General features: G+C 50.0%; 1 protein-coding gene across 1 annotated transcript in view; it reads left to right on the top strand.

The window, feature by feature from the left end:
- cdk14 (cyclin dependent kinase 14) overlaps positions 1 to 26572 on the top strand; it is a gene marked incomplete at both ends in the record, with an annotated part of 70101 nt that overhangs the window by 22445 nt on the left and 21084 nt on the right. Inside the window, one exon of the mRNA XM_084442430.1 lies at positions 17432 to 17686. Within this exon, the coding sequence (XP_084298556.1) occupies positions 17432 to 17686 (255 nt within the window). The remainder of the gene's footprint in view (positions 1 to 17431; positions 17687 to 26572) is intronic.

Below are 26572 nucleotides of genomic sequence, written 5' to 3'. Positions count from 1 at the left end.
AGTTCAACAAGCTTTAATTATCCAGCGTGTCAATAAAACAGGGAAGGCTGCGATCACGACTTGCCCTGGGCAAAGTTAATAATAATGATTCAAATCATTATGTGTCTGTATCAAAAACATGCAGCTAGAGATTGTCCTCCATGCCTTTCCTGGGCCCATGAAGTGTTGGATTGATAAATAATGAGATAATTATTCTTTTAATTATTATTTTATATTGGATTCATTCCTGTGGCTAATTATTCAGGGTAAGAGAAAGACAGGGACAGTGCACTTCTTACACTGATATATCTCGGTGGCCCTGAAAGATGAATGAGTGAATGAATGAATCCTATTGTGAGCGGATGCTGGGCTGTTTGCAGCTGAAAGCCTGCGCTACACAAAAGCCCAGTGATCGCCGATCACACGGCTGCGATTCCGTCCGGCGTTGCTTATAAATGAGCTGCTTCCAAATGAGACAGATTGTCTTGTCCCTGAGGCAGGAACTCGAGGAACAGAGAGAGAAACACTCAGCTTGTCTTTCTTCCTGGAATGAGAGGCAGGCGGTCCTAGAGGATTTTTGCCAAATCACTCACTTGAGTTGAAGCAGAGGTACAACCAGGAAGTAAAAACACTGTATTGACTCCAACATGCACTAAACCAGCAGATTCTAATTAGCACAACTCTTCAGCCAGGTAAGAGAACTAATTAGTGAAATCAACTGGGTTAGTGTGTGGGTGGCACCAGTACACATGGTATTTCTACATTACATTAGAAAAAATAGCATGGGTGCTTAAGAGGGAGGAAGAGGGAGGATCCTGTTAGTAGATAGAAAGAAAGATAGATAGATATATAGATAGATAGATAGATAGATAGATAGAAAGATAGATAGATAGATAGATAGATAGATAGATAGATAGATAGATAGACAGACAGACAGACAGACAGACAGACAGATAGATAGACAGACAGACAGACAGACAGACAGACAGACAGACAGACAGACAGACAGACAGACAGGCAGACCCCCCAGGGTAAAGTGGCGTTTCAGCAGTTGAAATTACAGCAAGGCTGGAAAGAAATGGACACTAGATACAGAGTAAGGAAAAAGACACCAGATAAGGGGGTGGTAGCAGAAAAGGGGGAATAACAGGGACTATATGCATTCACATGTACAGTAACTGTGCAGTAAGGAACATAATAAGATATACAGTATACAAGTATGTACCTACCTACATTCAGTCTCTATAAACATAACTGTACAAGTATATAAGTCTAGGAATACACATATATATATGCATACATCCAGACTGTCTAGATATATCTAGTAATACATACGTATACATACTGTACTACAGTACATACGTGCACAACTCCATGACACACAGAGCGCTCAGGCACTGTTATATAATCAATCAATCAATCAATCAATCAAAGCTTTATTTGTATAGCGCATTTCATACCCAGAGGCAACACAATGCGCTTTACAGAGAACAAGGGAGGTGGGCATACGTCCCACCCCTACATATTCCAGAGTCGGTAGCCGGTAGACAAACATACTCCTGGAGCTTGCTCGATCGCCTTGTTGAGAGGGGTCAGGGAAGAATTTTTACAGCTCACTTATCTGGCCCCCGGGTGATACTGTTTTTTTGCTTCCCTCTGGAATATGTAGAGTGGGTCGTATGCCCACCTCCCTTGTTCTCTGTAAATCACATTGTGTTGCCTCTGGACAAATAAAGCTTTGATTGATTGATTGAGAGTCAGATATTCCATACAGTCTGATGGCTACTGGCACAAAGAAACATGTGAAAGGAATATCGGTACTGTGGTGAGGTGAACTCTGACCCTGGGGCTACAGATGGGCATTTTTTACTTCCTGGAGCCTTGTTTTACACCTCTGAGTTGGTGGAAGGACAGAGATAGTAAAGAGTCACGATGACATAAAACAAGCCAGAGAGATCCAGCCTCTCGCAGTGTATTTACTAGGTTTTTCCTGGCTCAGAATGGGTCTTTGGGGGGTGATGCACACACAATTGTTTTGGGAAACCTGTTTTATGGCGAGTAGTCTACCAGCATATATAGGCCTATATTCTTTGCTGTCGTTCTGACTGAGCTCACTTTTCACAATCGCGAAAATGTTTAAGATACTGATAACCTGTCTATTAATTATCTTGATTACTAGTGGTCCAAACCATGGACAAAGCCAGAAAGAGGGATGGGCTGCACTTGGAACAAGCTATCAAACACATTTGGAGAAGATTTTAATTGCTATTTTTAATCAAAATTTCTAGCATTTTGGCACAGCTGATTTTCATTTGTCTCTGGCTAAAATCTCTTTGGGGGGGGGGAGGGGGGCGCCAAAAAAAATCCTCTATGCAGGAAAAACCCTGTTTACACCCTGTTAGCTGTCGCATATGTTTGTCCCACTCACCGCCAGCCTGTCCCTCTCACCACTATCACTGTGGACGGACGGCTGCTGTCCTCATGTGTCTCGGGGACACGTCCCTCGTCGTGACGGCTGTGTTTGGGTGTTGTTTTCCTGCCCGACGCTGAGAGGATCATTAGAGGAGAGAGGATGACTGGGAGACTAATGGGAGGCGTGTCTCAGACCCAGGAACCTGAGAGGGCTGGAACAACACTCTGTCTCTCTCTCTCTCTCTCTCTCTGGGCCCTCTGCACTCAGACCCTGACATACACACCCATAACCATGTTACTGAGAGAGAGAGAGAGATGGGGGTAGGGGAAGAGAGAGAGAGAGAGAGAGAGAGACAGAGAGAGAGAGAGGGGTGGAACAACACTCTGTCTCTGTCTCTCTCTCTCTCTCTCTGGGCCATGCACTCAGTCAGACCCTGAAATACACACCCATAACCATGTTACTGAGAGAGAGAAGGGGGGGGGGGAGAGGGGGGGTAGGGGAAGAGAGAGAGAGAAAGAAACAGAGAGAGTTGGGGATGGGAGAGAAAGAGAGAGAGAGGGATAGAGAGAGAGGGGGGTGGGGATAGGGAGAGAAAGAGAGAGAGGGGTAGAGAGAGAGAGAGGGGTGGGGATAGGGAGAGAAAGAGAGAGAGAGGGGGGGTAGGGGAAGAGAGAGAGAGACAGAGAGAGAGAGGAGGGGATAGGGAGAGAAAGAGAGAGAGAGAGGGGGGTAGGGGAAGAGAGAGAGAGAGAGAAAGAGAGAGATGGGGATAGGGAGAGAGAGAGAGAGAGGGGGGTAGGGAGAGAAAGAGAGAGAGAGAGGGGGGTAGGAGAAGAGAGAGAGACAGAGAGAGAGAGAGAGGTGGGGATAGGGAGAGAGAGGGGGGGGTAGGGGGAGAGAGACAGAGATAGAGAGAGGTGGGGATAGGGAGAGAAAGAGAGAGAGATAGGGGAGAGAGCGACAGGAGAGAGATGGGAAGAGAGAGGGAGGTGGAGGAGAGAGTGAGAGGGGAGGCAGGAAGTCATCCGTCAAAATGAATTATCCTGTATGGTAGGAATGGGGGGGGGGGCTGCTGCTGATCATGACGATGATTGGAGGGGCTGTTGCGATAGGTGTTCCCCACCGGAGTGGAAGAAGGAGCCTCGAGGCTGGGTCTGTGTATGTGTGTGTGTGTGAGTGTGTGTGTGTGTGTGTGTGTGTGTGTGTGTGTGTGTGTGTGTGTGTGTAAGGGCTGACATGTTGAAGATGGCAGAGGAGAAGCAGCCAGAGGTCCCGAGAATCTGTTTTCTCCCTGAGGACTCCAGACCCCCGCGGTGTCCAGTCTTGCTCTCCTCTCCTCTCCCTGCTCCCCTCTTTCATCTCTCCATCTCTCTCACTCTTCCACCTCCTCCCTCTGGCCTCCTCACCCCTTCCCGTCCACCCATTGGTCCAGACCAGGAGGCTCTCCTGTGCTCTCCTCCTCCATACCCCCCCCCCCCCCCCCCCCCCCCTCCCCACCGGCTACTTCCAGTAGCCCAGGTGGTCCGTGTAGAACTCTATTATGTGTATCTGTGTGTGTGTGTGTGTGTGTATGCGTGTGTGTGAGTCTGTGTGTGTGCGCTTTTTGGGGTGTGTGTGCTTGTGTGCATGTGTATAGTGTGAGTCTGTGTGTGTGTGTGTGTGTGTGTGTGCATGTTTATAGTTTGTCTGTGTGTGTGTGTGTATGTTTATAGTGTGTGTGTGTGTGTGTGTTTATAGTTTGTGTGTGTGTGTGTGTGTGTGTGTGTGCATGTTAATACAGTAGTGTGTGTGTGTGTGTGTGTGTGTGTGTGTGTGTGTGTGTATGTGTGTGTGTGTGTGTGTGTGTGTGTGTGTGTGTTTCCGGCCCTGGGTAGGGAGGGTGTCATGTGTGAAAAATGGCTGAATAATTCATGACTCAAAGCCCTGCGCTCTTTCAGGATCCTCCACCCACAGACTAGCGCCTTCCAACACAGCCTGTTTATGTGTGTGTGTGTGTGTGTGTGTGTGTGCACTTACATGTGTGCATGCACGAGTGTGTTTGTGTGTGTGTGTGTGCGCGTGTGTGTAGTACAGTATGTCACAGCGCCGCACAGAATGGGAGGGAGTACGGTAAATGGATTAACATCCCATTAACATGTAAATTATGTTTTATCAGGCTCTCTTGTCAGTGGTCGCCAGGGCCGGTCTGCCCATCTGTGTCCAGGAGATAGATCCTATCTACAGCACCCAGCTGAGATTAGTCCCCCGTCATGTGCTCGTGGATTTCCTGCTTTCCTGCCTCGGGAGGTGCCTGTCACTCAAGGTCACCCCTGACAGACCAATAGAACGACAGGGGAAGACACTAACAATGGCAGCCGGAGGAAGCAGAGAGACTGATAAATGAGAATGTCTGCGTATTTTCACACGCGCATCCGACCCGTTCACCTCTGCTTCATACCGTCATGGCGGATGGAGCGTGTGTGTATGCTTGTAATATGCAAGCATTAATGAAAACGGTGATGAAAACAACTCCATTTTAGTGTGAACTTTTAATTGGAATATGGATCGATCGTTGCAGGCGCTCAGTTCACTGTGAGGTTCACATGGGTTCGTTATCGAAAAGTAACTCCTCCATTTGAGCGAGCAGAGCAAATCCATTCTTGAGATTTCGAAAATATATTCTTCCCCTGCTGGTTCTAATCGATGTGTTGTTTGTTAGAGCCGGCATTCACTCCTGCTGCCTAATGCACTCTCCTAACCCGCCTTCACACCGTGCTAACGGGCAGCTACTCTAAGCAGCTGAGGAGCGGCAGCTATTCTGTCATCGCTGTGGAGCCGCTGCTCATGCTAGCAGTATTCATGGCTTCGGGGGGGTGGGGGGGGTTCTCGCGTTACAGCTAAGTGCTGGGTTGCTTCGCTGAGATGAGAGAGAGCAAGAGAATCGATATTGTTTTAGCTTCAGACTCAGCCTCGTAGCCTGCCCCGGCTAAGCTCAGCTACACACGCGCACGTACACACATACACACATACACACACACACACACACACACACACACACACACACACACACACACCGCTGCCCCCCCTCCGTCGCAGACTCCCGCCGCCGCTACATTCCGCTTCCTGAAACTCCGCGCGGGCCGCACCATCTCGGCCGCCTCGCGGGGTCCGAAGCGGACGGAACTCCGGCGCGCGGCCGGGGGGGGACCCCGCTTCCTCTGCGCCGTCTGCCGCGTCACGCCCCGTTCCCCCCCCCACCCCCATCTGCCAGGGACGATCGTGACGCATCGCTCCGCTGGGTCTTCTCCCTCTGGTCCTCGCTCCCCCGATCCCCCCCCGCCCCCCTCCCGCTCTTAGTACGATCTCCCCGCCTCCATCCTACTACAGCAGAGGGAGTGAGAGAGGGAGGGAGGGAGTGAGTGAGTGAGAGAGAGAGAGATAGAGAGAGAGAGAGAGCCAGGGAGAGAGGGATGTTTTGAGCTTGTTTCGCAGGGAGAGTGATTGGCCTGAATGTGTTCTGTCTTCTCCTCTGAGGTACCCAGGTGAGCTGTTTCCTGCAATAAGGTAAGAGGGTGGCTGAGATTAGCGCGCGTTAGCTGTGTCCCTCTCTCCCTCACTATCTCCCTCCTTCCCTCGCTTCGGTTTGAGCTGCGTGTGTGTGTGTGTGTGTGTGTGTGTGTGTGTGTGTGTGAGTGTGATTGAGCGGGAATAGTATCTCCCAGACAGACACGCTCCGCACATGCTACACTGTACATGGGATGAGCATGTCGACGGTGCATCTAGGGGAGATCGAAAAGGGATCACCACGGTTGTGTGTGTGTGTGTGTGTGTGTGTGTGTGTGTTTGTGTGTGTGCGTGTGTGCGTGTGCGTGTGTGTGTGTGTGTGTGAGCTTATCAGAGGCCGGCCCCCCTGAGACTGATAGCTGGTGATTGAGGAGGAGGATGGAAGGAGAGAGGAGGGAGGGAGGGAAGGAGCGAGGGAAGGAGGGAGGGAAGGAGGGATGGAGAGTTGGAAGAGAGGTGTAATACAGCAGGGCTGACTGTAACTCTGAACAGCCTCATCTGCAGTTTCCAAAACAGGGCTCCTAACGATGCAGCCAGGCAGCACAGATGAAAAGCACAGTCCCCCGTCTCTCCCTCTCTCTCTCTCTCTCTCTCTCTCTCTCTCTCTCTCTCTCTCTCTCTCTCTCTCTCTCTCTCTCTCTCTCTCTCTCTCTCTCTCTCTGTCTGTGCCCCCCCCCCCCAGTCCCCCCCTCTTCCCTCCGTCTGTCTCCTCGGTGCTACTGGGTTCGTTTTGGGTTGGCATTGTTGCGTCAGTCTGGGTCTGTTTTGGGTTGGCGTTGTTGCGGTGCTCGGGTTCCCGCCGGTCAGGGTCGCGGGATGCGACGTCACGGCGGTCGTCCTCTGGGGGGGCAGACGACAGACCGGGGGGGGGGGGGGGGGGTAGGATGGAGGGAGGAGAGAGGAGCAGCAGACTAGGCCATACACAGGCGCGGCACACTCAGGGGAGGGAGCCAGTGAGACAACTAGACTGAGAATGAAAGATTGGAGATGAGAGTGAGAGAGAGAGGGAGAGAGAGAGAGATGGAGAGAGAGAGGGGGAGACGAGGGAAGCGGGACGGAGAGAGAGGGAAGGCCGGCGAGGTCTGGGTCCGGCGCGGAGACGGGCAGGATGTGGACGGCTCCTCCTCCTCTAAGTGCAGGGCTAAGAGGAGGTCGCGACCCCCGGTTCACATATCAGCCAAACGGCAACCATACAGGAAGTCGTTGGGGGGGGGGGGCTCTACTCTCTAAAAAAAGGGTGCTGTGTATAACCGTTTATAAAAACCATCCGACAAAAGGTTCCATAGTTCCGTACATAGCTGTGTAGAGCAGTTCCCTGAGAAAAGGATCCAGAGAGATAAGTGTTGTCGTCCCCTTAAAACGAGGGCAGGCCAGCGATGAAAGTGCGGGGGGGGGGGTACTTGAGCACAGCGGCCTCCGTTACTCATAGCACTCGTCGGCACATTAGTTAGGCCTCTTCTCTGGTCGTTAGCCGGCCGGCGCTCGCACAGATGGGTTCGTAACGGCGCCCCGCTTGACGCAGCGGTTCTGTCACGCCGGCGAGAGCGAAACCGCCGGTTCCGGACACGGTAGCCGAACGCACAGCGTGAACGCCGTCTAATTAGCCCTCAAGCGGTGAATCGTTATGTCGTTAGGGTTGCCAAAGAGGACTCAGTACTTCTACTGTAGAGATGTGCATCTTTTATCTTCCTGTAACGTCTTCAGAACCAGGCCCCCAATGATTCAGGCGAACAACATCAAAGCAGAAGCCCGTGGGACCGGGATGGAAGAGACGCTCTAGCCTGTTGGGACCCGGTCCGTCGGCAGCGCTACTCTCTGGAAGCTCTGTAAACAGCTCCGAACTGCAGCGTACGCGACCGCCGACGTCTTCGTACCGACGGCTGGGACCAAGAGAAGGGTCAGCGGCGGTCCGAGGCTTAGCGACCGCGACCGCGCCGCGAGACACTTCCTGTTTTCCCGGAACGTCCCGGCGATCTCGTGGTAGTGGCGACGTGTTTGTTTAGACCTCCGGGCTGATGACTGTGTGTTTTGTACCGCCGCTGTGGTCGGGTTCGAGTTTCACCCTCCGGGTCTCCCAGGGTCGGGTGCGAGCGCCCTGGGGCGGATGTTCCATACCGCGCCACTGGAGAGATCCCTGGTGGGGGGGCCCTGTGTGTGTGTGTGTGTGTGTGTGTGTGTGTGTGTGTGTGTGTGTGTGTGTGTGTGTGCGTGCGTGCGCGTGTGTGTGTGTGTGTGTGTGTGTGTCACAGCCGGTCCTCTGAGTACCCAGGCTGGGTGGGTGATCTCCATGCAAGACTGGCAGCACTGCTGGGAAGTCATGCCAATAATATATCAGTACAGTACAGTCATTAATATGTCTGAGTCTTTTTCCTTTACTACTCACCCTCTGTTCGCACAGTCAAAGCCAAGGACAATCTGTCCTTCTCTGTCCCTCTCTGTCTCTCTCTCTCCGTCCTGCAGTCACTGTCCCCGCCACTGCCATTGGACAGGCCTGGGCCCTGGACTAGGAAGCTAGCTCAACACATCCAGGGTAACCTTTCGCTAGCTCGCTCGAATAAACCAAACAACCACCAATCACGGATAAACGGTACCATGACGGTGGCTATCAACTTAAGTGTACGCAGCTGTTCGAATCTAGCTGTGAGTGCATTCATGGTAAAAAGGGAGGTATTTGCACAAAATGACCAATTGCGAACCTTAGTTATGGGTATTCGGACACGGCCATGCTCCAAGCTCCTTCGTCCGCTGCATTTTACACATGAGGAGCAATATAAACGAACTATATTATCCAGGTACACAGTCGTTGCTGTCAAAGGCAGGAAAGAAAGCTGATAAAATATTGCCTACATGTGTGAATGTGTGAATGTATCATTATCCTCATGAACAAGAGTAGGCTTTCTCTATAATTGGGCCATATATTTTCATGCCATGTAAAGCAATTGTAGCCTATGCCTATATCTTATTCTTTCTCGAGGTGGAGAAGTAGGCTAGCCTGTGAAAATAAGGTATTTTAGTTAGTTTTTTTTCCAGAGGAAAGCAAATAAACAGTTCACCCAAGGGCCGAAAAAGAGAGCTGTAAAAAGTCTTCCCTGATCTCTCTCAACGAGACGATTGAACAAGCCTCTGTTTTTTTTATTGGCTTAGAACATTTACAGAGCAATAAACGTGGGCTAAATACTTCATAAGAGAGACATGACGATCAGTAGAGTAGATAAAGCTAGAGATGTTGCCTACATGGTCGGCCATTATGTGTTAGCTATCCCTGTAGTCTCTAATATGATATTTAAGTGGATCAAATAACAAAGCAAAATAAGTACTTAGCAGACAGGCTCATAAAGAATGTAGAGTAAACTAGGTATATCCGCTAAGCAGAAGTGGGGAGACAAAAAGCAGAGAGCCAAGAGTGAAAAAAAAAAAGCGCGGGGGGGGGGGGGTGACTTGATAGGAACAGCTGGTGACACATAGTGGGATGGAGCTGGACACGAGGGTGGCAGGGGGCCTCTCCAGGAGCCACGGGGAGACCTTAGGGAGACCTTGACTGGGAAAGAGGGGGTGGGGGTGGGGGTGGGGGTGGGGGTGGACTTTCCGGGACCTGGGTGTAGTACAAGAGGAGGAGATACCAGCGAGCAGAGAGGAAGACAAGGGTTTGCTTCGTACGTTTTGATCCGTAATCCAACCTGCCCCGGAGCAGGTTAGCTCGGCAGCGTAAGTTACCGTGGCGAGATAGTGCGGTGAAAGGTGATCCACCCTCGTGATACGGATAAACCAGGCTTGAACCTGAAGTTATCGCGCTGACCCTGTCATCCTGTTTCATAGTACAGGGCCCAGGTTAGGTCTAAATGATCACCCCCCCCCTCTCTCTCTCTCTCTCTCCCTCTCTCTCTCTCTCCATTCCCCCATCACTCTCTACTGTATCTCTGTGCTAATCAGAAGACGTGATATGACTGGTAGATGGGTCCTTTTTGGAGCCCTGATGGAGCCAGATTGGACCCATGCAGTTCGCTGATAAGAACAGCTGCGTGTTCCACAGGGGAACAGCTCATCGTGAAGAACAGCTGCACGTTCCGCAAGGAACAGCTCGTCGCGAAGAACAGCTGCGCGTGAAACGCGGCCGGTACAGCGGAGGACTAAAGGCTAATGAGGGTCCAGAAGATGGCTCCACCCTTTTAGTCTTTTCACCACACCTAGTTTTCGTAACCGCCCACACCGTGCTACGGACGCAGAACGCCTGGTCTTTTCTTTCCCGTCTGAGGAGGCAGCTGTGCGGTTCCCCTCGGACACGGCGTGCTATTTCCTCGACGCCGCTTCGTCGAAGAAATCTGCGCTTTCAGCCCAGATCTGGGACGAAGGATCGGCTCGTCTGCATATTTTATCCCGCCGTCTATGTAAATTGGCGAAGCGAACGGAGAAACTCGTCGGCTATATCTGTCGATATGAGTCTCAGATGGGTGGAGATCCAACATAAGTAGTGTACTATTCTCTGCCAATAACGAGGGTAGTGCTTGTAATCAGCGGTCGACCAGGCTGCGCTAGCCAGCACACTGTTCTTTGCTGTTGCCTGCTGGGTATTCAACGCCAGGCCTGGGGAGATAAACAAGCTGAACAAGCTGGTGAGGAAGGCCGGCTCTGTCAGGGGGCAACACCTGGACAGCCTGGAGACTGTGGTGGAGAGGAGGATGAAGGACAAATTGAAGTCCATCCTGGACAACCCCTCTCATCCACTCTATGACCAGCTGTGGTAGATGGGGAGCACCTTCAGCCACAGGCTCATCCCAGCCTTTGTGCCAGCAGCCATCTGACTCTATAACAGTGCCTGAGCTTTCCTGAGTGTTGTGGAGGTGTGTGTGTATGTATGTATGGATGTATGTATGTATGTATGTATGTATGGATGGATGGATGGATGGATGGATATACTATGTATGGATGTGTGTGTGTATATGTATGCGTGTACATATTCTATTCTATACTACTGCATACTCTACACATGCTGTACGCTGGGATGTATATAGTCCTCTTCTTCTTCTTCTTCTTCTTCTTCTTCTTCTTCTTCTTCTTCTTCTCCTTCTGTATCTACATTTTCCAACCTTTGCTGTAATTTTTCCACTGCGGAAACATCAAATGTTCCCCCCCATCTATCTATCTATCTATCTATCTATCTATCTATCTATCTATCTATCTATCTATCTATCTATCTATCTATCTATCTATCTATCTATCTATCTATCTATCTATCTATCTATCTATCTATCTATCTATCTATCTATCTATCTATCTATCTATCTATCCTACCTCAGTTGATCTTCGAGTTTAAATACATCTCTGTAATAGGCTAGTTGGAATGTGGGAATCTCAGACAGTAGAACAGCTGAGGGCTTTGGCTCTGTGGAGGTGAAGACTGAGCAGAGACCTCCAGCACTCAGACCGGGCTGTGCTAAGCAGGGCTCGGTGGGGCTGGGGGGAGGGGGCTGGGGGGGGTCTAGTCTGTTCGTGCCAGCAGAGCTGCTTTCACAGGAAGTGACACCGTCACATCTCCCCACACAGCCTCACACAGATGGTGTCCTGTTGACAGCGAGCTGGTCTGCAGAGCTCCTATCCATCCCTCTTATCTCTCTATCCATCCATCCATCTCTCTATCTATCTCTCTATCTATCTCTCCATCCATCCCTCTATCTCTCCATCCATCTCTCTATCTCTCTATCTATCTCTCCATCCATCCCTCTTATCTCTCCATCCATCCATCTCTCTATCTATCTCTCTATCTATCTATCCATCCATCCCTCTATCTCTCCATCCATCCATCCATCTCTCTATCTCTCTATCTATCTATCCATCCATCTCTCTATCTCTCCATCCATCCATCCATCTCTCTATCTCTCTATCTATCTCTCCATCCATCCATCCATCTCTCTATCTATCTCTCATCCATCCCTCTTATCTCTCCATCCATCCATCTCTCTATCTATCTCTCTATCTATCTCTCTATCTATCTCTCCATCCATCCCTCTATCTATCCATCCATCTCTCTATCTCTCTATCTATCTCTCCATCCATCCATCCATCTCTATCTATCTCTCCATCCATCACTCTATTTCTCCATCCATCCATCCATCTCTCTATCTATCTCTCCATCCATCCATCCATCTCTCTATCTATCTCTCCATCCATCCCTCTATCTCTCCATCCATCCGTCTCTCTATCGACAGTATCTCTCCATCCATCCATCCATCCCTCTATCTCTCTCCATCCATCCCTCTATCTATCTCTCCATCCATCCCTCTCTCTCCATCCATCCCTCTATCTCTCCATCCATCCCTCTATCTATCTCTCCATCCATCCCTCTATCTATCTCTCCATCCATCCCTCTATCTCTCCATCCATCCCTCTATCTATCTCTCCATCCATCCATCCATCCATCCATCCATCCATCCATCCATCCATCCGTCTTTCTATCTATCTTTCCATCCATCCCTCTATCTCTCCATCCATCCGTCTCTCTATCTACAGTATCTCTCCATCCATCCATCCATCCATCCATCCATCCATCCATCCATCCATCCATCCCTCTATCTCTCTCCATCCATCCCTCTATCTATCTCTCATCCGTCTCTCTATCTATCTCTCCATCCATCCCTCTATCTCTCCATCCATCCATCTCTCTATCTCTCTCCATCCATCCCTGTATCTATCTCTCCATCCATCCGTCCCTCTCTCCCTCTCCTCATCCACCCATCCATCCTCGTGCGCTGCCGCTGAAACAGACCCTCTTCAGTCGTATGCGACGCCTCGAGGAGGCGTGTGAGAGGTGTCACATGACAGGACCGCGCAGCGTGAGGGAGCTTACCAACAAAGGAGTGGCCTAGTTTCCTCTCGGGGATCAATAAAGTCCTCATTTATCTGCGTATGTCTATCTAGTCGGTTGCAGGCGCATGTCACATGACATCTGCCATTCAGGAGCCCTGGACACAATGGTGCTATGGATAAAGAGAGAGGAGAGGGAGGAGGAGGAGGATGAGGTGTTTTTTTCCGTTCTCTCTCGTCTCAGCATATCGCCTCACCCTCTCCTCTGCGTGCTGAGAGCCATCCGGGCAAGCCGATAGGCCCTTCTGTCCCCGACAACAGGAAGTGCGCCCGACGCAGCGGCGTGCGGTGAGCGGAGCCGAGTTAAGGTTAGCCGTCAGCTGGGCGCGGTCTCCCCGGCCCGGTCGCACGCTCCGCCAGGCCTCGGGGGCGTGTCTGGCACTGTCACTCGGCCTGATGTCATCACGACACACTCAGCTGGAGATTCTGTTGCTAACATGCTGCGCTAACACATCCTCCAATGGAACGAGGGCAACTATTCCAGTCTGATGATCAGCATCATAATTCAGAAAGAGGTTTATTGACATAGTAGGTTTTCATATGTAAGGAATTTGCTTAGGTCTGTTGTCTAGGCCTGCTTAACAATAAATAAAGTGCAAGGACAAGAGAGCACAGTGCAAAATGCAATTCAATGCAATGCAATAATTAGAGTGTCAGTGGGCGGTCCCAGACCTTGTTGATGAGACCAGCTGGACCAGGAAGAAACTGTTTAGGGACCGTGAGGTTTCGGCCCTGATGGTCCATAGCCTCTTAACGGGGGGGGGGGGAGTGGTTCAGAGAATTTGTGACCAGAGGGGGAGGGGTCGACCACGATCGTTCTAGCCTGCTGGAGGTGTGCAGGTCCTGGAAGGTTGGCAGGTTGCAGCCAATCACCCTCTCAGCAGAACAGACGATGCGCTGCAGTCTGGCCTTGTCTTTGGCTGTAGTGGCAGCAGAGTACCAGGTGGTGATGGAGGAGGTGAGGATGAACTCTGGTGGAGGTGTAGATGAGGATCATCATTGTCTTTGGCAGGTTGAACTTCAGATGCCTCAGGAAGTACATCCTCTGCTGTGCCTTCTTGGTGAGGGAGCTGATGTTCAGGAGTCATCCAGGGCGATGGGCGGGGTGGAAGAGATGACTGACTGGAGGTGCAGCTCTTCATGTACAAGGAGAAGAGTAAAGGGGAACCGGTGCTGATGGTCCGGGAGTCAGAGACCTGTTTCCCCAGCTTCACGTGCTGCTTCCTGTCAGACAGGAAATCGGTGATCCACCTACAGGTGGAGTCAGGCAAGTGCACCTGGGAGAACTTGTCCTCCAGTCGGGCCAGGAGGATGGTGTTGAAGGTGGAGCTGAAGTCCACAAACAGGATCCTGGCGTAGGTTCCTGCAGAGTCCAGTTGTAGGGGGATGAAGTGCAGGGCCATGTTTACTGCACCGTCCACTGACCTGTTGGCTCTGTAGGTGAACTGCAGGGGGTCCAGGAGAGGGTCTGTGATGGTTTTGAGGTGGGACAGTACAAGGCACGTACTCAAAGGTCTTCATCGCCACAAATGCGATGCATATGCTATAATATATGATATGATATGATAGTATATGATATTATATGATATTATATGATATTATATGATATTATATTATATAGTCAACTCTCGACAGCTACTGACTAGCTGATTATGTTTCCAGCATAGCTTTCAGCGTGTCTGTATTTGTCTGTAGAGTATGTTTGTGTGGATGCTCGTGTGTGCCGTCTTACCAATGTGTGTGTGTGTGTGTGTGTGTGTGTACGTGTGTGCGTGCATGCGTGCGTGTGTATCTACTGAGCGTGTGATATCTGGACCCCAGTCTCCAAAGCCTCGAGGTCGTGCCTCTGTGTGACTTCCTCTCTGATCCCTGCTGTCCCAGCGGCTCATTAGAGAGACGTGTTGTTTTTCTGCTCCTCCCGCGGCGCGGCCCATGTTTTTGAACGTGCGGACGTGCGTGTGACTCTGTTAAAGAGACAGGTCACATGACTAGAATCGCCGTCACCCCTCGCCGAGTGTGAGGGTATTAATAGCGAACAGAGGGGGCTGGATCTAGGTTTATCTTCAGCTCTGGAGAGGCGTTTCACACGTCATTCCACACATCATCTGAGGCGACGCTGATCAATACCGCATCGCTCCATATTCAGAGCACGGTCACAGTCAAAGTCAAATCAAAGTCAGCTTTATTCGTCGCAAACTACATCAAACAGGAACAAGTGGTGAAATGTTCTTCCGTTAGCTCCCAGATAGTGCACACGCTAAGCAATATAGAGGTCAAAAATATAGGAGAAACAATGTGTCAACGTCTGTTAAAACCGAATGCCATTGCTTCAATTTCTTTCTTTCAGAGTATTTCTTGATGTCCTGTGGTGTCTTATTAGAGGCCGGGCATCTTCTTCCTAGGAAGTCTGACTTCCCATGCATGGGAAATAGTCCTAAATAGTCCTGATGGTGGCACTGCAGCAACAGTCTGAAGTTGAAAACTTAGGAAATTCGTAACAAATCAGACATACATGCTAGTGTATCTCTTTGATACAGTAGTTTGATACAGCAGAATGTACTGTAGGCCCAAGTGAGCAGAAACGTCCATACAGTATGCTTTGAGCTGGCAGGAATTATGAAGTCCTTCACTCTGTTTTTCTCAAAAACTGTAAAACTTATTAAACGGAGCTATCTCCTTCCACTTTGTGGTCAGTTGACTCAGATGAAGAGCATGGTGCTCGAAATATTACTTTAAGTAAAAAAAAAAAAGAATGTTATGCCCGAAAGTAAATCTCTAGTATGTTGAAAAACTACAATAAAAACAATAAAACTGATTTTGACTCAGACACTTGCAGGTGTAATAAACAGAATCTGGAGCCCAGCAGCGCGAGCTGTTTCATTCTCTTAACATGTTCACCTTGGTCTCAGCACCTAGCCTATCTGGTCGTGGATGTGCATATTTCCTCCTACTAATTGGTCACGCTGCATCTTCAGACTGTCCCCACAAACCATCCTCCCAGATTTTTGAATATCAGATATTGAGCCTGTAGTATCGGCCATTGCTTTCCTCATAAAGAATGATAGTGGTGCTTGAGTGAATGGAAAGTAGCAGTTCAGCAACACCTGGGGACCCAGGCGACTCACTGCAGAGCAGACTCAAGGTGTAGCCACCCTTTTTGTGACTGTAGTCAATGAGCATGAATGAAGAGAGGTCTACTTGCTCAACTAACAGGCTTAGTTGCTTAACGCATCATCCCTTTGTCATGAAACTTAATATGCTTCCTCTCGCTGCTCAAAATGTCATTTCTGTACAACTCTAAGCCTTCATGCACACTTAGGCGCTTCTGTTACGCTGACGATTTGCTTCTCATTTCACTTCCTCCTCTTCCTCCGTCATCATCAAAATGGCCGTCCCAGACACTACCCCCCCCACACACGGCCTGACACAGAGGGGGTCGCCTGTTGACAGCAAGCCGGTCTGCGCCTTCTTTTTTGCAGAGCTCCCCATCCATCCCTCTCTCCCTCTCTCCATCTGTCCATCCGTCCTGGCGCTGCCCCTGAAACAGACGCTCTTCAGACGTAAGCGCCGCCTCCGGGGGCAGCAGCCATAACTCTCTCTGTCTCGGCTGTCGGGCAGGTGACTGTTTACCGCCGTCTGGGAGGGCGTAGAAAGGACACGCGTTCCCGGCGCCCACACCGACACGCCAACACACACACGTCGTGTTCGGCGACTCAAACTTTTCAAAACGGATGGGTGAATCTCACAGGGGCGCCTCTCGTAACCGTAACCGTTCCCTGATGTACGGCACGCGGCCGTAAACACGCAAAACGCCGCTTGGCAGAAGGCGATGGTACCGGTCGCCATCGAAGAAAAGGGAAACCGTGGCGGGAAACGTTCCTCTTGTTTGGAGGAAACCCGGCCTGTGTAAGCTAGCCGCCGGGCGCCGTGCAAGGTGACCCTGCCGCCCGTCTCTCTGCGTACAGGAGTAATTAGACACGCTTTCCGCAGGGGAGTCCGCGCCTAAATATTTAATCTGGGGGAGGGTGGGGAGGGGGGGCCCGTGGCAAAACATGACATGCCTCCTGAGTTCTTTGTGTCCCGGTTTACACGTACACAATGCTGTATGCGGCCGGGGGTGAGGTGTGTGTGTGTGTGTGTGTCTGTGTGTGTGTGTGTGTGTGTGTGTGTGTGTGTGCGGGCTGTGACAGTGTGGCGGGGAGCAGGGAGGCTGGGGGGGGGGGTTCTGATCAGAGAGGGGGGGGGCTGGGAGATAAGAATCCCATCATCCGAGCAGGGAGCGAGAGAGAGAGAGAGAGAGAGAGAGAAAGAGGTAGCGCTGGGTCCCTGCGGGGGAGGGAGATAGGAATGCACAGGGCCGGAGAGAGAGAGAGGGAGAGAGAGAGAGATAGAAAGAGAGAGAGAGAGAGAGAGTTGAAAAGATCTTCGCGGAATACTTAGAGGTGGGATTGAGGGTGGAAGGAGGGGGGGGCAGTTGGCGTTCGCAGGTTTTATTAGTTTGAACGGCGGCAAACGCAGATTAGATGCTTCTCTTGTGCTCACTTTAATTTCCTCCTCTCCTTCCCTCCCTCCCTCCCTCCCTCCCTCCCTCCCTCTCTCCTCCTCCTCCTCCTCCTCTCCTTCTCCCTGCTCTGGCAGATATGTGTCACGAAGATGTCAACACGCAGCTGCCAGGGAACTCGGTCATCAGACTCGGTCATCAAACCCCTGGACTCCATCCCTGAGGATAAGAAGGTGCGAGTCCAGCGCACGCAGAGCGGCTTCGACGCCTTCGAGAAGCCCGCCGGTCAAGTGAAGAGGGTCCACTCGGAGAACAATGCCTGCATCACCTCCAAGACGGCGTCCGCCAAGAAGGACTCCCCCAAGCTGCGCCGCCACTCTAGCCCCAGTTCTGTGAGTGGCTGCTGCACACGCACACACACACACGTGCGCACGTACATGCACGCACACACACACATACACACGCACACGCATACTGTAGATGCATGCACGCGTACATGCATGCACACACACATGCACACATGCACACGCACACATACTGTACACACGCACACACAAACACACACACACATACACACACACATACACACATGCTCACATACTGTACACACAAGTGTCAAAACCAAATTAATTGCATTTGCCATGTTGTTTTAGTCCTAGAACCACATTCTGCTTGTTCATTTCTAAATGGAAACTTAATTGGCTGTAGAGTGCACACAACACTTTTCTTAATCAGGCATCTAGAAGAGCTTCGGGTTTGATCTGATCTAACCTTCAGTTCATTTGTTGTTTTGTTTATTGTGCACACATACAGGGTTTAATATGCGAGATATTGCGCTCGACTGATTGCCTGCCAGCATCTGAGTAATCTGATAATAACTTGTTGGGGCCACAAATATCCAAAGCTGTAAATTGGCTATTTCACGGTCCCCTTGCTCGAGATGGCGCCCCAGTCTCTGCCCTCCCCAGTCTACGCTCTCATTAACATTTCACGGAGAACCCACTTGTATTAAATAGCTGTTCTTCTGGAGCCTGGCGGACCCTCGCGCCGGGACGCCGGACCCTCCCCCCCGCCACTTCATCAACCAATTAACCACCCTGATTGCCTCGAGGGGTGCGCTCTCCTGGTCGCCCTAAAGTGTGAAGCTTAATCAGTCTGCGATTACTGAGGAAGAGCACAATACGCCCTATCCCAGCATGCACTTGGGAACCAGGTAGAAGTGTATATGGTGTCTCAGGATGTGGCTGGTTTAATGTGAAGTAATAAGAAGGATTAGGCTGAGGTGAAGGGGCTTTAGTTTGCCCATTGATTCATTCTGTATAACCCTGTTGTATAACCCGGCCTAGCCTCACTACATCTGCTGCAGTAGGGGTTTGACAAAAGACAGAGCTGAGCATGTGTGTGTGTGTGTGTGTGTGTGTGTGTGTGTGTGTGTGTGTGTGTGTGTGTGTGTACGTGTGTGCGTGCATGTGTCTTTGTCTCTGTTTGTGAGTGCCTGTATGTGTGTGTGTGCGGGCGTGCGTTTGTGTGCGTGCGTGTGTGTGTGTGTGTGTGTGTGTGTGTGTGTGTGTGTGTGTGTGTGTGTGTGTGAGAGAGAGAGAGAGAGAGAGAGAGAGAGAGAGAGAGAGAGAACCTATTCGAGTGTGAACCTTGAGTGGCTCCTCCCCTCCCTCCCCTGCCGGCGGTGCCTTCTGACTGGACCTCAGATCTGCTAGTGGACAGAACAGCAGAGTGAGCCCCTCCACCTCCCTCTCCACCTCCCCTCTCCACCTCCCCCTCCACCTCCTCCTCCAGCTCCTCCTCCACCTCCCTCTCCACCTCCCCCTCCAGCTCCCCTCTCCACCTCCTCCTTCACCTCCCTCTCCACCTCCTCCTCCACCTCCCTCTCCACCTCCCCCTCCAACTCCCCTCTCCACCTCCTCCAGCTCCTCCTCCAGCTCCTCCTCCAGCTCCTCTCTACCTCCTCCTCCACCTACCTCTCAACCTCCCTTTCCAGCTCCCCCCTCCACCTCCTCCTCCATCCCCCTCCACCTCCCTCTTCACCTCCTCTCTACCTCCTCCTCCAGCGTGGCGTACTGTCCCCAGCTCCCAGAGAGCAGGCTGGGTTAAACCCACAGACAACGCTCCCCAGCGACCAGGCCTCCAGTCCTCGCCCACTCCACGGGAGATGAGGCGCTCATTTGCTTCTGATGAGAGAGGCTCTCTACTCAATCAGTCAGTCCGTATAATGAGGTGGTGTGTGACAGCTCCCCCTGTCTGTGTGGATGACCTTTGCCGCTCCAATCAAGCCAGAGGGAACTGGAGTGTTCTCTGGAGAGCCTTTTTAAAATGCTGGCCAGGCCCCATAGTGTGTGTGTGTGTGTGTTTTGTGTGTGTGTTTTGTGTGTGTGTGTGTGTGTGTGTGTGTGTTTGTGTGTGTGTGTGTGTGTGTGTGTGTGTGTGTGTGTGTTTGTGTGTGTGTGTGTGTGTGTTTGTGTGTGTGTGTGTGTTTTGTGTGTGTGTGTGTGTGTGTGTTTTTTGTGTGTGTGTGTGTATGTGTGTGCTGTTTGTGTTTGTATTGACACAGGTCAATAAGCCTGCGTCTCAGTGTTCCTGTCAGGGTTTGATAGAAACACAACTGAAAATCCACAGCCTTGTTTTCGTTCTGTGGTTTTGGCGCATCCTGTCTAGGACTGGAAAACATTTCTATTTCTACATTTCGGTGACTGTAACGTTACGGAGCACTGTTAGATGTTGCTGTCGACCGTACAAGTCGTGAACATGCTTCTCTTGGAGAGTTATGAGAGCCTGAGTGTATTCTGTCATGCAGAGGCTAGTTGAGTAGCGTTGTGTGAGCTGCAGACAGCCCTGCTGAGTTCCACAGATCCACTTCCACTTCCTGAACCGTCCCCAGAGGGAATTCACAGTTGTTTATAAACGCCTCAGAAATGCCAGGCCTATTAGTGCCGCAGAAGATGACAAGATAGTAGCATCCCTGGGAATATACTGCTAAGACCGTCAGAGAAACGTTCGCTTAGGGTTGAGATAGACCTTAATAAACGGTACGTGCACGCGTGTGTGCGTGCGTGTGTGTGTGGGCGTGTGTGTGTGTGTGGGGAGGGGGGAGGGGGGTGTGTTTGGGGGTGCGTGTGTACTCCCAAAGGCAGACAGTGTTGACAGGAGTGCTAGAGTTATTCCTCGGGGATTGTCTGGAATTGTGTTCCAATTTTTTCCCCTGCGCTCTCTCCGACCCCAGACGACGGCTCGTTTAAATCCCATGAAAGGGCAGTGAGAACGGCCGCTTCCAGAGGCTCTCAACAACATGGCTTGGATGGAAAGTCTGGCAGCAATGAAAATGACATTTTTGAACGCTCGTCCGCTAGAAAGGCTGAAAGGATGTCTTTGAAAGACGGAAGGGTAGAGATTCAGCTCAGCGAGAGTAGAGAGAGATATGTCGTTTTTGCTGATCTCAACTATTTTGATTCCTGTCAGAAGGAGCGATGGGCGAGGGTGTTAGCCGGGCGCAGTGTATCTTACCACATAAATGACCTCTGCATCTCTGTATCTGTGTTTGTATCCGTGCGTCTGTCAGTCCACGTTTTCCTCGGACGCCGTCAGCCTGACAGAATTCATATTTGGCATGTGGGTATCGGCAGGGGCTCCATTCTGACAGTGACAGGCCCAGATTTTTAGTTTATTAATTTACATTTTGGCTAATTCTAACATGAGATACTGCTCCAGAGCTCCGCACCTCCTTTCACACAGCGCTGCTCCGGCGTTCATATTTACTGCACCCAAGTCAAGCCAGCCAATAGAAACCCTGCCCTGATACAAACGCTGCTCTCTGAACGTTTGTGTTTACTGTTACAGTACCTCCTACTCTTATTGTCCAAAAATACTGCGTTCTATTGTCCACCCTGTACAATGGTAGCTATCTAGCTTGCATTTCCCTTCCTTGTTAAAATACATTTCCCTGGTAAAGCTTTATAATAACACTCAGTTATAAGACATGTATAAGCTATTAGTAGACAATGAACTAACATTGAAAAACCATTTCCATACATTCATAAATTATTATTAAATATTTGTATAACATACAAACATATGCAAATGATTTATACAATATTTATAACGCATTCTCAACTCAACATTGTTCTTGATTTGATCAAGTTCATCATTAAATAATGTTATTTAATGTGTATGAACACATTTGTGAATGATTTGTGGATGATAATAAATTATTTTTTAAACATTTAGTAAGACTATAAATCATGTGTTTTGTTTGTTGTCTTTGAGTCTTTGTTGCAGCCCAAAGCATTTCTAAAAAAAATCGTTAATAATGACCTACTTATTATCAAAACATTGCTATACATTTAATGGAGGCGGCTGTGGCTCAGTGGTCGTCCAATGATCATAGGGTCGGCGGTTCGAATCCCGGTTCCTCCTGTCCACATGTCGAAGTGTCCTTGGTCAGACACTGAACCCCAAATTGCTCCCAATGAGCAGGCTAGCACCTTGCATGGCAGCTGCTGCCATTGTTGTGTGAATGTGTGTGTGAATGGGTGAATGAGAGGCCATTATTTTAAAGTGCTTTGGATAAAAGCACTATATAAGTGCAGTCCATTTACCATTTTACCATAACAGGTGATGAAAAAGTCTGTTAATTAACATTATTGTAGACAACATTTATAACAGGTGATGAAAAAGTCCACAAATAATTGACAAACATTAGTAAACATTTGTTAATGATGAATAGTTTTCATGTTAGATTAGGGCACGCAATAACTGCAAATAATACTAATAATAATAATCTGCAAATTATTTATAGATTATTATACGGTGCAGCTACTTCTGCAGTATATGTGACACGCGTGTCCGTCCGTCCGTCCGTGTGTGTATGTGTCTGTTCGTAGCATGAGATTTAGACCAATCAGGAGTCACCAATACCGTTGCATACCAGCACTAGAGGGCAGGCCTGAGGAGAGCATGAGCTTACCTGGTTAAATAAAGGTCTAATAATACAAATAAAATGGCCGGCTTCAGACAACTCTATCTCAAGAACTATGAATGTCACAGCTTAGATTATTACACCGTAGGAATCCTGGGAACTAGATGAACATTCCGGTAGGCTATATAATGTCCGTGTAGCTGAAAACATTAGAAGTGGCGACAAAATAGAAAACGGTTATGAATTCGAAATTAGCAAATGAAAAGCTAGAGTGGAGCACCATTCGTTTCAATGGTGAGCATGGTTGTCAAACAAATGGTCAAAACTCAAAATCTATAAATCGCACAGCTTATTACTACATTGTACGAATCAGCAGAATCACGTGAACATTTCAATGTATAATATGTATATGTGCTTTTAAAACTGTAGGAGTGCAGTCAGTTTACAAAATGTGTGGATATTTTCAAAACACCAACTTCCACCACTCTAAAATTGAACATTCCATCAACCCTTTTAATGGAACAATGATAATGATTAAATATTTGAATGATAAATAAAACTGGTCACTGCTCCTACAGTTTTTAAGCTCCACTGACATATTATGTAATATGTCAGTGTATCTTAAAATGTTCATCTGGTTCCCAGGAATCCTACAGTATAAATATCTAGGCTGTGACATTCTTCTTGTCTTTTTGATATACTGTAGCTGTCTGAAACCGGCCAGGCATTCCTCATATAGAATAAATGGTGGTACTTAGAAGAGAAGGAAGACCGTAGCCTGGGTCCAGACGCTTTAATCCACCCAATAAAAGTTTGCTGATTCTTGGTCTGGTGTTGCTATTTGAAACAGCTGGTTCTCCGAGTAAAATATGATCGTCATAATAAGCACTGCGGGTTCTAATGATTAGCCAATCAGCACCAAGGGCACTGTTGTCCCGTTGTCGGACTGTGCGTTCGGACAATTCGAAAGAGCATGGAGGTAAAATACAGCAGAATTCCCCCCACGGAAATCGGTTAGAGTGAAGCGAAGTCAGACTGAAGCTCTTAGCAGAGTGTAACGAGTTGACGCTTCTGATATTAGGCTAGGAGGCTAGAACAACCATGCTTCCCAGTGGAATGTTCACAACACTCTAACGGCAGTTGGTACCGCACACGCTTTCTGTTTCATTTAAATGTCGACTGCTTTTGACTCCCAGAGAAAATCAGTGAGGATCGTCACTTGCTCATGAATCTTGTTAGTGAACAACTCAGAGTTCAGGCTGTAGGTAACACTGCCCTACTATTGAAATTGACAACTCAATAGAAGCCTTTTCATTGATAGTAGCCATGCTACAAGTAGACGCTTGTAGCCATCATAGTGAACTGACAGACTGTAGCCTAGGGGAGAAGAGTGAAGTAGGCTACTGGAACTACTGTTCCATGTCTGGTGGGGAGAAGGTTGGGACCAATCCGGAGTCGCTAATACCGCGGCACACCAGCAGAGGGCAGTAGAGATTGCTCATGAACCTGCACCGCTTACTTCACCACCTGGGTGTGATTTGTTTCACACCCAGGTAACAAAATCCTTTGTTAAACATGAAAAGACAAGTCTAGTAATTGCTTTGTGTCTGTATGTAACCCAGCTCAATAAACTCACTTGTAATTTCTCTTGTCTCTCTCTGTTTTCAGTGAAGCGTTGGTTAGTCAGAGGTGTTATATTAGTAAGAGTGGAGCCCATGAAATGTCACACACACACGCGCCCACACACACACACACACACACACAGTACACACTGGGGGTTATGTAACAGATACAGAGGCGGTTGTTTGGCCAGGTCTCCTCTTACGCTCGACGTCTGTCACTTTTTGATTCACGATGAGACTGTTCCCCTCCCCGTCAGGAACCTGTGATCTCCTCAGAACACCGAGAAAGATAACACCACTGGGAGCAGCTCCTGTTCTCACTCCACCACCGCCGGCTCCCAGCCCTACCCTAGTCTACTCCTACCCTAGACTACTCCTACCCTCACACTCCTACCCTACCCTACTCCTACCCTCACACCCCTACCCTAGCCTACTCCTACCCTCACACTCCTATCCTAGCCTACTCCTACCATAGACTACTCCTACCCTAGTCTACTCCTACCCTCACCATTCTACCCTAGCCTACTCCTACCCTAGACTACTCCTAACCTCACACTCCTACCCTACTCCTACCCTCACACTGCTACCCTACCCTACTCCTACCCTCACACTCCCTACCCTACCCTTCTACTACCCTCACACCCCTACCCTACCCTACTACTACCCTCACACTCCTACCCTAGTCTACTCCTACCCTCACACTTCTACCCTACCCTACTCCTACCCTAGTCTACTCCTACCCTCACACTCCTACCCTACCCTACTCCTACCCTCACACCCCTACCCTACCCTACTCCTACTCTACCCTACTCCTACCCTCACACTTCTACCCTAGCCTACTCCTACCCTCACACTCCTACCCTAGCCTACTCCTACCCTACCCTACTCCTACCCTCACACTTCTACCCTAGCCTACTCCTACCCTCACACTCCTATCCTAGCCTACTCCTACCATAGACTACTCCTACCCTAGTCTACTCCTACCCTCACCATTCTACCCTAGCCTACTCCTACCCTAGCCTACTCCTACCCTAGACTACTCCTAACCTCACACTCCTACCCTACTCCTACCCTCACACTCCTACCCTACCCTACTCCTACCCTCACACTCCCTACCCTACCCTACTACTACCCTCACACTCCTACCCTACTCCTACCCTCACACTCCTACCCTAGTCTACTCCTACCCTCACACTTCTACCCTACCCTACTCCTACTCTACCCTACTCCTACTCTACCCTACTCCTACCCTCACACTTCTACCCTAGCCTACTCCTACCCTCACACTCCTACCCTACCCTACTCCTACCCTACCCTACTCCTACCCTCACACTTCTACCCTAGCCTACTCCTACCCTCACACTCCTACCCTACCCTACTCCTACCCTCACACTCCTACCCTACCCTACTCCTACCCTACCCTACTCCTACCCTACCCTACTCCTACCCTCACACTGCTACCCTACCCTACTCCTACCCTCACACTCCCTACCCTACCCTTCTACTACCCTCACACCCCTACCCTACCCTACTACTACCCTCACACTCCTACCCTACTCCTACCCTCACACTCCTACCCTAGTCTACTCCTACCCTCACACTTCTACCCTACCCTACTCCTACCCTAGTCTACTCCTACCCTCACACTCCTACCCTACCCTACTCCTACCCTCACACCCCTACCCTACCCTACTCCTACTCTACCCTACTCCTACCCTCACACTTCTACCCTAGCCTACTCCTACCCTCACACTCCTACCCTAGCCTACTCCTACCCTACCCTACTCCTACCCTCACACTTCTACCCTAGCCTACTCCTACCCTCACACTCCTATCCTAGCCTACTCCTACCATAGACTACTCCTACCCTAGTCTACTCCTACCCTCACCATTCTACCCTAGCCTACTCCTACCCTAGACTACTCCTAACCTCACACTCCTACCCTACTCCTACCCTCACACTCCTACCCTACCCTACTCCTACCCTCACACTCCCTACCCTACCCTACTACTACCCTCACACTCCTACCCTACTCCTACCCTCACACTCCTACCCTAGTCTACTCCTACCCTCACACTTCTACCCTACCCTACTCCTACTCTACCCTACTCCTACTCTACCCTACTCCTACCCTCACACTTCTACCCTAGCCTACTCCTACCCTCACTCTCCTACCCTACCCTACTCCTACCCTACCCTACTCCTACCCTCACACTTCTACCCTAGCCTACTCCTACCCTCACACTCGTACCCTAGCCTACTCCTACCCTACCCTACTCCTACCCTCACACTTCTACCCTAGCCTACTCCTACCCTCACACTCCTACCCTACCCTACTCCTACCCTACCCTACTCCTACCCTCACACTTCTACCCTAGCCTACTCCTACCCTCACACTCCTACCCTACCCTACTCCTACCCTCACACTCCTACCCTACCCTACTCCTACCCTACCCTACTCCTACCCTACCCTACTCCTACCCTCACACTCCTACCCTACCCTACTCCTACCCTCACACCCCTACCCTAGCCTACTCCTACCCTACCCTACTCCTACCCTAGCCTACTCCTACCCTCACACCCCTACCCTAGCCTACTCCTACCCTAGACTTCTCCTACCGTAGCCTACCTCTACCCTCACACTCCTACCCTAGCCTACTCCTACCCTAGCCTACTCCTACCCTCACATACCTACCCTACCCTCCTCCTACCCTCACACCCCTACCCT

This window comes from Borostomias antarcticus (genome assembly GCF_949987555.1).
Source record: "Borostomias antarcticus genome assembly, chromosome: 8".
Classification (NCBI taxonomy): domain Eukaryota; kingdom Metazoa; phylum Chordata; class Actinopteri; order Stomiiformes; family Stomiidae; genus Borostomias; species Borostomias antarcticus.
This window is presented reverse-complemented; position numbering and strand designations above follow the sequence as displayed.